Source organism: Leptinotarsa decemlineata, unplaced genomic scaffold, assembly GCF_025532065.1.
Source record: "Leptinotarsa decemlineata unplaced genomic scaffold, Ldec_3_MD MMD2_tig00004307_RagTag_RagTag, whole genome shotgun sequence".
Taxonomy (NCBI): Eukaryota; Metazoa; Arthropoda; class Insecta; order Coleoptera; family Chrysomelidae; genus Leptinotarsa; species Leptinotarsa decemlineata.
The window spans coordinates 17,122,163-17,132,621 of record NW_027412606.1 but is presented as its reverse complement, the minus strand read 5'-3'; the positions used below and the strand labels follow the sequence as shown (position 1 = coordinate 17,132,621).

The window sequence follows — 10,459 nt, the reverse complement described above, 5'->3', positions numbered from 1 at the left end:
TTTAGCTTCTCGCAACCGGCGGAATACTTCTTCCAAAATCCTTAGATGATCTTCAAAGGTCTGCGTGATAATGACGATGTCATCTAAGTATACAAAGACATGTGGCTCAAGGTCTGGTCCAAGTACTTGATCAATTAAGCGTTGCCAAGTCGCAGGCGCGTTGTGCAGCCCAAATGGCATGCGTTTAAATTGGAAGAGGCCTCTACCCGGAACGGTGAAAGCGGTATACGGTCGAGACTGTTCTGCAACGGGAACCTGCCAATAAGCAGACTTAATATCAAGTGTGGATAGGAAGCGCGCATCGCGTAACTTATCCAGAGTACTAGAAATGTAAGGTAATGGATAACTATCTCTTTCGGTAACGGCGTTCAGCTTCCTAAAGTCAACGCAGAACCGGAAACTCCCATCCTTTTTCTTTACTAGCAATATAGGTGAAGACCAGGCGCTCTTGGATTTCTCGATGACTCCTGATTTTATCATTTCTTCCAACTCCTTATCGATGTAGCCTTGTACTACGGGACTGACGGGATAGTATCTCTGCTTGATTGGAGGAGAATTCGTCACTATAACATGTTCAGCTACCGAAGTGCAACCTAAATCTGTACCCATCAGTTCCCGATTCCGCTGGACAACTGCTTCCAGTCTTGAGTTATCAATGGGAGATAGAATACTATGGCCTTGAAGGTGATCGATCGTATCTACATTCGCCGGAACATCCGAAAAATTCCATTCATCATGTCTCAAGTCCGGGACAATCCCCATACTTTTCCAGAAATCGGCACCTAAAATAAGGATATGAGGAACCTTCAACACTACCAGTACTTTCATTATCCTGACACGATCTCTGACACGAAATGGTACAGTACATTCCCCTGCACTCTGGCATATATCCCCATTAGCCACTCTACAGGTTATTTTCCGACTAGAATCAAATGCCAACCCAAGATCTTTGACCAGTTTCCAACCTTGACTTCCTAAAATAGTAGTCGACGCCCCTGAATCCAAGAGACCTAACAGATTTATACCCAAAATGCTGACCTTAAGATAAGGTCTCTCATCATGATCGGCGTGATCCAAAATGAAATCTAACACTGGTTGCAACTTATCCTTGGTCGAACGATTTTTCCAGACGCTTCCCCTTCGACCACTTAGGAGCGTCTGACCCCGTTTCCCTCTTTGGCACACTTTGGGCAATTCTTCGACGTGAAACCTTCCGCTTTACACTTGAAGCAATATATTTTTTTTGGCAATGCACATCCAATAGCTCTGTGACCGACTTGATTGCATCTAAAGCAAGTAATTTGTCGGCTAGCCGAAGTGGTTGGTGAACTCGAAGTTATATCCAGTTGATCCAAGCTGTGTGATACTTCCACAAAAGCTAAGTCTTTTTCCAAAACATTCATTCTTCTGGTTGGTGGTTCGACGTAACTATTTATTGAATCACGTCTGGCTTCCATTTTTCTGCAAACAATCCTTAGCTCGTCTATAGTGGTGGGTAGAGGGTCTCGGAGTCGATCCTGATAAAACGGATGCAGGTTTCTTATGATGATCGACAGTTTTACTTCCTCATGTACTGGACATCGCAACCTACTAAAATAACTAGACATAACTGCCAGGTATACTCCTATGGATTCTGTTGGGTGCTGAGTTCTCTTCCGCAACTCTTCGAATAATGCCTCATTATGGTTAGCAGACAAATACTCTTCACGGAATTCTTCTACTAGTCCTTCCCAAGAATTCACTCTACGACGACACTCCTTATAAAATTGGTACGCTTTATCAACGAATAGATCCAAACCTGATTCCAATAACACTTCGGGGGGTACATTTCTCGCTAAGCGTAGTTCCTCAACCATTTCAAAGAAAGCTGATACAGAAGTAGATTTTGAGTTACCCGAAAATTTCTCTATAGACCACTTGTGTGGTGGTATCATTTTAGCATTGGCCCCTTGGTTAACTGAAGGCCACGTTCTAGGAGAAGAACTTGGTACACTATGTACCGACGCTTGAAATGCTTGACTAGTTGCAGCACCTTGCAAAATACTTAATGCTGGCGGAACTTGATTAGCCATTCTGAGGTCTGCATCGATTCCATCCAACTTGATCATAAAATCTTCGAAGAGAGATAACGCTTTGGCTAGAATATTCGCCTTCTTTTGTTTCCTGTCTTCATCGTCTTCTCCATCCATCCGGTCAACTCGACCAAAAACATGGGCAAACTTTGTTTGTATTTTAACAACTTCACTACTTCCCGTACCAGACGAGAAATCTTCTATCCTCTTCGCTATATCTTCATCCAGCTTCTTAGTCACTGCCTCCAAATCTTCTTCAAAAGTGAAAGGATACGTTGGGTATCTCAAACTTTCTCCACTCTTCTCAAACCTGAAAGCATTAGCCAAACGATGTCGCATCTCCTCGCAAGTTCCCAGACCGATGCCACGCAACTTCGACTCATACTCCAATTCATCCTTGTCCAAACGATTGATTGTCATTTTTCTTGACATGCTGACTAATTTCTAGGAGAAGTTTTTTTTTCACCGAACAAGGAACTGACGATGTAGAATACTAGAGAATATCGTTGAATTAAATAAATATACCAGTACAAATAACTATCCACAGAATATATTATCACAGAACAAAAGATAAAAAAAAAACAAATTTTCTTGAAATGAAGAAAATATTATTACAAAAAAAAATCTGTATAGCCCCACGTTGGGCGCCAAAATGTAGCGCTCAAAATTCTCCTCAAATATATTTGTTCCAAATCATAAACAATAAAAAAAATAAAAAAAAAAAAACTCGTTACCTCGTAGGTCAATTACTAATTATTTGGACAATTGCCGCTAACATTTAACCAGTGGAGAAGGGAGTGGTTCAATCAAACTTTTATAATGGGCGCCACATGATTTTTTTTAATGTCCAAAAAAAGTTCTTAGAAGTTCATCACACTGAAATCATGAAACAATGGGATGGATAAGGCGAGTAATTGACAACAACAACAAGGATAGAGCAATATCTATTGTAGTAATACTAATAAACAACATATACCTGGTAATATGAGATTGAAAATAAAAGTTTATATTCTCACATCCAAAAGCAAAATCTCGAATATAATAGTTAGCAGAGATCAACCGTCTTGTTATTGACTGCGTTTGTCTCCCGACCGTAGCTTAAGCTTAAGCGCAGGCGCATGTATAGGAGTATGAAGTAAAATTGAAAATCCTATCAACGAGGAAATCTCCGCTTTCCATAGTAAAAAAAATAAAAAAAAACAATGAGACGTATCGCATACAATAATAAATTAATAATGCAATTAGAGAAATTTTCCGCTTAACACTAGGTACTTGCGTTCCAACTTGACAGGTCCTTTGGTGCCGGTGGGATTCCAAAATACCAAACTTGCCAGTCACGTCAAAATTTCTATGCTTGGTCAGTAAAACCAAATTAGGCTAGGCAGACAAGGTCAGGATTTTCTGATTAGTAGACGATTTTCAAAACCCAACCATAAAACCCTTCAGAAAAAAATAGAAATCGGTTATATTTCGTTGAATAAAAACATGAATTAATGAATATTATCTTATAGTCAATCTTCTGATTGTGTGCGCTTATTTATTCTAATTTTTCACCCTGTAACCTGGTGGCTATTACACTAATGGTTTACTATCTGACTCAAACTAAAACCTTTATATTTATTATCTCCCGGTATATCTCAAACATTTGGTAAATGAAAACTGAATGCAAAATTATTCATCGATATCAAAAATAAAATTAAAAAAAAATTGCAATTTTCCACCCCTAATTTATTATAATTCATTTCCCGACAACTAACTGTAGAGAAATCAGTCTCCCTCAAAATAGAAAAAAAAAATAAATCACATCACTATAAGTCATGATCGTAAAATTGATACTCCCTGTATAAAGTAAAATTAAAAAAAAAAATATCTCTCTGCTATCGAATTATTTCAATTTCAAATAATTCTAGTACGAAATAATTATTTCCTTTGACAATTTTTTTGTAAGGATTCTTATTATCTATATTTTCTCCTACAAACTAGTTACAACCCCGTATATATAAAAGTGTGCTTGCTGACATCATTTAGACTCAGAAGCAATAGAATAATTTAAAAAAATATATTTCTAAATAGGCCGGTTTTACGAAACAATTAATTAATCGACTGTACTAGTCTATCCTGAGTTCAAAAAGAAAATGAAGTCCACCATAGGTTTTGAAAAAGATAGTGTTAAAAACATAATTGATTTAATTTCGAAGCTCCAAATATATAGCATTGTTCAGATCAATAAAACTTATAGAAAATATCACGAATTGAATGTATACTAATTTTCAAATGAAATAAAGGAAAATAACAACTAATTAATGAAGTCATTCCTACCTTCAGAAAAGGGTTTTTGCTGTTGGTAAATCAATTTTAATTAGATGAATGTTCTTCTGACAAAACAAAGGTTTTCTGTGGAAAATAACTCGCCAATATTTTTCCCAAATTAGCTCTCTGGACTGGTAAAATCCTCTGAAATCGTGAAACATCGCTTGAGTGACGAAAGTTCTAGAATTGCTCAAAAAAACAGATCGAATAAAAACTGGATATGAAATAAAAAAAACTTTTCGTACCATCCACAGGAACGTCTTTTCTCCTTTAAAACGGCCAGATACCGCTAGCAACAGATGTGAAGTGAAACTGCATGAGAAAAATAGAATTGCATGAAGTCTTAAACATCAAAAAAAACTGACACAACTCACCGATTTAGGGCCTCTGATCCCCATTAAAGGATGTGATTGACCTCTAACAAATTCTCCAAAAACCAACAAGAGACAATAGAAGGTACTATAATCACTACTTAACTTTCGAAAAATGCTGATCCCCACTCTAGGGTAATAATGCCAATTACTTAACCACTTTCGAAAATTGGGCCCGATGTGTTTCTTTCAAAGATCACGAACAAAATGGCTCCTTTCCTCTCTTCACTTCAAAAAAAACAATAAGGAGAAACATCGGTAATCGATTTCAAAAATCGATAGTAGACAGTTCCTGCAACAGCTGACAGGAAATAGTTGCGGAATTACTGTCCAGATGGCAATAGCAATAAATGAATGTATTTCTATAACAATTGTACAACTTCTGTTAATGAAGGTTTCATATAACAAAGTCAGCCTAATTATCCCACACAACAATGACTCACAATGAATAATAACCGTGGAAAAGAAGAATAAAACCAGTAAGGAAACGCCCTCAGAGAACAGAGGAAATTATCAGCGGAACTTGGCAATAGCGCTGGGTCCCTTAATGCAGGAAACTTTTCACCTTGATTACCTACGTATACCTGTTCTCGGCAGGAAATATGGACTGCTACTATTCTACCGTAGATGGCCAAGGTAACTGATCAGCCCGTTGGAGTAACCAAGATTAGCATAACAATATTGGACAATGAAGAATAAATGCAACAATAATTAATAATATTTATATAGTCAGGATCAAATCGAGTTGAATTAGAGTATGAATTGTAATATATTCTACGCTATTGATTCAAAAAAACAACTGGAAATAAAATGTGTAACAGTTGTTTTTAGAAATGTCTTAGTAGTTTTTTTTTTGGCTGTCTTTCATATCTGACTTTATCACTTGAAAATCTCAAAGTCTGGAAACGTGTCTTACTGATCAGAAATTAATGTGGTTGATCATCTTAAAAAATACTTTTGAATGTAATAATACATAAGGGAATGTAGGTTCTCATGGCTGGCGTCAATGTTTTGGTTGGTTTGAGGGTTCTGCGGTGGTCTTCTTCAGTTATAATCTCCAAAAGTTTCAACTTCAACTGCGGCAGTCATCTTCAGTGGCGTGGTCGAATTACTCTTCTTGACGTGTCAACTGAAACTGTTGATATGTTCAGTTGACACGTCAAGAAGAGTACTTCGACCACATCACTGAAGATGACTGCCACAGTTGCAGTTGAAACGTTTAGGGTTCATAACCAAAGAAGACCACGGCAAAACCCGGAATCCAACCAAAACACTGTAATGCAACAGTTAGTTTTTGATTGCAATTTCTTCTTTCTGAAAAGAGAAATCATAAATACATAACGAATAAATAAAATGACAAATCGTCAACCACATAATATAATGACACTGATATTATGAATTTATATTTTAACAAAATTAATCAATATTGCATTATAGTAACTTTTATTGGAATGCTCTACTGGTTTGTTTTTGTAACTGTGCTGGTTTATTGAAGAATAACATACATGAGCTTCAAAAATGTGACAAGAAATGTATAAACACTACAATTTCGAACACAAAATCATGATTCCAATATCAGGAATTGTTATAAGAACAAATATTATTGATTCCTCCACGCCTATGCCCATTGAACTGATAATTCTGAATTTGCAAATTCTATGGCGTGGCTTGTATTAAACAGAGCTAATATTGTGATAAAATTTACAATTCGTGGATTTATATTTGCTATTCCAAATTGCTTTGCGGTCGAACAAATATATTGAATCGTTAATGGGATCTTGAATAAGATCAGACGTAGGGAGGATTGATCTCTGAATCATAATGGAAATGTTATTGCATGCATTGACCTTTGTAGGTCTACGTTTGCAACGAATAATTTGAGAAAGATCGTTATACTGAACATGATTTCTCAAATATGGGGAAAGTCTCCGATTATTGATATAAATGAATGAAACTCAGCTGTTGAACTGCTTCTGAGGATGATATTTATATAAATGTCGTCTTGCATAGGAATCCATTCGGTCGAATGGACAATAATGATTTGGTTGTTGTAATTTTCTTAAGAAACAACATTTATTGATTCCAATGCTTTTGAGCGAATTTTATCCAATTATGGAATATCCAAAATCAAATGAAAGGGACATACATACAACATGTAGACAACTGGAATAATGGACTGAATGAATTGAGATGGTCTTTTGGGTGTCATTTCAATGTTCAATTAGGGGCAGATAGTTATATAGCTTTCCCAGACGAAGAATATCCCCAAGTAACAGGAAGCACGTTATGTATGTATTCAAAATAACTCGGTAATATGCTCAGCTCAATGCTCGTTTGTTGTTGCCTATTCACTGCTGTCTTCCCAATTGAAAATGGATTATAGAAATATTATGGACAGGTACGTAATATATTTTCATTACATTTTTTCTCAACAAAATTAAATAGATTAATGGCTGTTCAAACTGCACGGCTGTTGTAGGTGTCTCAAGAAGCACCATTACTAATTCTTCATGTGGTAAGTATTGAAATTGAACTCTATCTTCAATTCATTAGGGGTAGTCTATTTTACACCCAATATTATTTTCACAGTGTTATTTCATTCCTCAAAAAAACAAACGGCGGTGTCACTACCATGGATAGGAAAATAAGTCATATTTCACCCTCTATATGGAGAATTGTCAAGTCGAAGAGCTTCACATATAAGAGAGGGACAACCAGATTTTGCCCCAAATTCAAGCAGAATAGTCATATCAAATTCTGAATTCTACAATAAACAGATTAAACGAATTGTGGAGGTAGCCAAACTACACACACACTTGGAAGTTATTTCATAAATTCCAACCCACATAGCAATATATATTCCAGGTATATTGCATGAATATACATTTGAGGATATTGTATTATGCTATGAATATGCCATGGAAATATATATCTTCTGGAGAATATTCCCTGGAAGTGCTCCTGGCGAACCTTTGATATATTTTAAGAATATTCATTGGGAATATTCTTGGAATATCTTATAATATTCTTAGAATATGTAAGGTATATTCTATTAAGAATATTCCAGGAATTGAACCCGAGGAATATTCATAAAATATTCAGGATATTCTTAGTTTATTATAGGAATATACAATAGGGAAACACCATAGAATATTCTTCAAATATATTTTATGAATATTCTAGGAATATTTGGAATATTCCAAGAATGTGACGAGTAAACGCTATTAGGCATGTATATATTGCATTTTGATGCAAGATTCACTCAAGTAATAAAACACATAATATTCATAAACAAATATATTTTAAAAACAATATGCACTGAAATATTTGACGTTTCAACCAACATTAAAAATAAAAAATCTAATTCAAAATATTTATTCACTGAATAAAATATTCCTGAATACTGTCATATTACAAATATTAGAAATGTATTCAAATTAGGATGTTCCTACTCTCACACAAATGTATACTAAAATAACAACTCTGTGAATTCATCAGCACTAATTGAAAAATGATAAACATTATCATTTCATTAAAAAAAAATGTATTACACACCCACAAATGACGTATTTAAAATGAGTGGTATGATGGGTTCTTCAATGAATTTCACTAACTCAAAGTTATCCAAACTCTGCTCACCAGAATAGTTTTCCTTATATTTGTCCAACAATGCATCAGCCAGTGTTTCAATAGTAATACCTGGAACAAAATGTACATCAACGTTCATTATCACTATTTGAAAGTGGCACAATGAAACTGGAATAAAAATCAAAAAGATATTTTTCGCATAGGTTATTCATGAACATTTAAAACATTTTATGACTTGGAGAGCAACTTGCATTGTCTTGTTGAAAAGTACTCATTATGTTTTCAGTTCCTTGGCGCACCTGCCTGTACGAGGTACCACTCTGTTTCCTTTTGGGCAAATTGATACTATCTTGAAAACGAGTGATAAAAATTATTAAAACAAATGATACAAAAGAATATGTCATTCACTTACTTTTCTCTATTGAAATCACTCTAGTTCAAACATGTACTTAGTCAAACCAACAAATCCCACACACCAACTCTCCTCGAACCTAAAATGAGGTATAGTAGGTTAATCACCATGACTTTACTATCGATATTATTGTATTTTACTTACTTTTCTTCAAGACTGAATATATGCAACTCTCCTGTTTGAAGATCCAAAATCAAACTATTCGCTGTACTGCAAATTGGACAACCCCAAATTATAAATGGTACACTGAACGTGACAGGATTATACTTTGATAATAACACCAACACTTCACTTCACTTAAAAATTCTTGGCTTTTGCTTCCATTAGGCGCATTTAGCCAGCTCGATTCGAGGGGGCGCAGCTGTCTTGCACGCAGCAGTGCTGTCACCCTTTTTTTTCTAACTTTTTTTTTTCTATTGTATAAAAAAACACTTAAAAAGTTTTTAGAAACTTCCAAATTTTTTACGTATTCCACACATTAAAATGTTAAAATCCTGTCTCCACGTGGACATCCGGTCCACCCCGGCCTCCAACCGGCGTGAATGGGGACAGGAGTTATATAATCCACTGTAACACTCCCACGTGGACATCCGGTCCACCCCGGCCTCCAACCGGCGTGAATGGGAGTGCTGTTTCTTTACAACACTTATAAACGTTCACAGATAACTTTGAAATTAATGCTAGCACGTTCTATGACGGCAGACATGCACAACACAAACTGAGCTTCGTCCCCAACAATGGCGTCCGCGTGCCTTCTTTGTGGACGGTCGCTGTCAACACATCCGTACGCCACCACATCAGGAACGAAACTCATAACACCAACACACCATGCATTACACACGCGAACCTGCCACGTCAACTGCCATGTTGAATCAAATGTCGAACTTAATGCAAAGGTACCAAGCATTAAGGGACAGCCGCTTCCACAGAGCTTATTCGACTGTCGCGCGCTACACTTCAATTGACCAATGAGAAACGTTTACTCCAATTCTTCACTTCCCCATTTCTCTGTTTCCAGGATTTTTCGCTTTGTAATTAAATAATTTCAAATACAAAAAAACAAATAGGATGAGAATTAACCAATTTATTGATGCAATTGGTTCATTTATTGGCCCATTCAAATTTTTTTGTCGTTTCCAACAGTTGCTGTTGGAGCAATTCATCCAGAATCTTCACGTTGAGTTCAAAACTGGTTAACACTATCAGGGTTATATACAATAGGTTATGCATTCGATTAAGATCTTCAAATATTTTTGTTATTAATAATATTGAATTATTTGAATACGTTATTATAAGATAATTCAAAATTCCAAATATTCTAAAATATACCGTGGGGATATATTCTAAGAATATACCATATGGTTTATTCGATCGACAATATTCTTAGAATATTCAAGGGAGAATAATCCATTTATAGACATTCTATGCACATTCTTTCGGGAATAATCCTGCCATATTCATTCAAGCATATTCTATGAATATTCTAAAGGCATGTATATATTCCAAGAATATTCTATGAATATTTGGAATATATACGTTCGTTTTATGATATACAGGGAATATTCCATGAATATCTAGTGCTGTGTGGGAAGATTTTACTCAAAATATACCAAACTCCTGAAGGATTCTTGGTCAACAAACAATACCTAGAATACCTTGATTACTCATAATCTTATACACATATAGGCCAAAATATGCAAACAATA

At 35.6% G+C, this 10,459-nt stretch overlaps 1 protein-coding gene and 1 long non-coding RNA gene across 4 annotated transcripts; both read right to left on the bottom strand.

Moving 5' to 3' along the window:
- Window positions 1–1,133: 1,133 nt before the first annotated feature.
- Window positions 1,134–5,568, bottom strand: LOC141483949 (uncharacterized). 3 transcript variants are annotated; one of them, XM_074179090.1, is made up of 3 exons: window positions 4,757–5,568; window positions 4,628–4,694; window positions 1,134–4,526 (listed from the first exon to the last, which is right to left on the bottom strand). In XM_074179090.1, exon 3 carries the CDS (start codon window positions 2,502–2,504, stop codon window positions 1,149–1,151), a length of 1,356 nt encoding a protein of 451 aa, XP_074035191.1. In that variant the 5' UTR covers window positions 2,505–4,526; window positions 4,628–4,694; window positions 4,757–5,568; the 3' UTR covers window positions 1,134–1,148. The 3 variants fall into 3 exon arrangements, with proteins under 3 accessions (XP_074035191.1, XP_074035190.1, XP_074035189.1); XM_074179089.1 differs by having other exon boundaries at window positions 4,628–5,568; XM_074179088.1 differs by having other exon boundaries at window positions 1,134–4,694.
- A 2,467-nt stretch (window positions 5,569–8,035) lies between these two features.
- On the bottom strand, window positions 8,036–9,030 carry LOC141483824 (uncharacterized). The gene is made up of 2 exons (XR_012466308.1): window positions 8,898–9,030; window positions 8,036–8,832 (listed from the first exon to the last, which is right to left on the bottom strand). It is a non-coding gene; the product is annotated as an uncharacterized lncRNA (long non-coding RNA).
- Window positions 9,031–10,459: the final 1,429 nt, after the last annotated feature.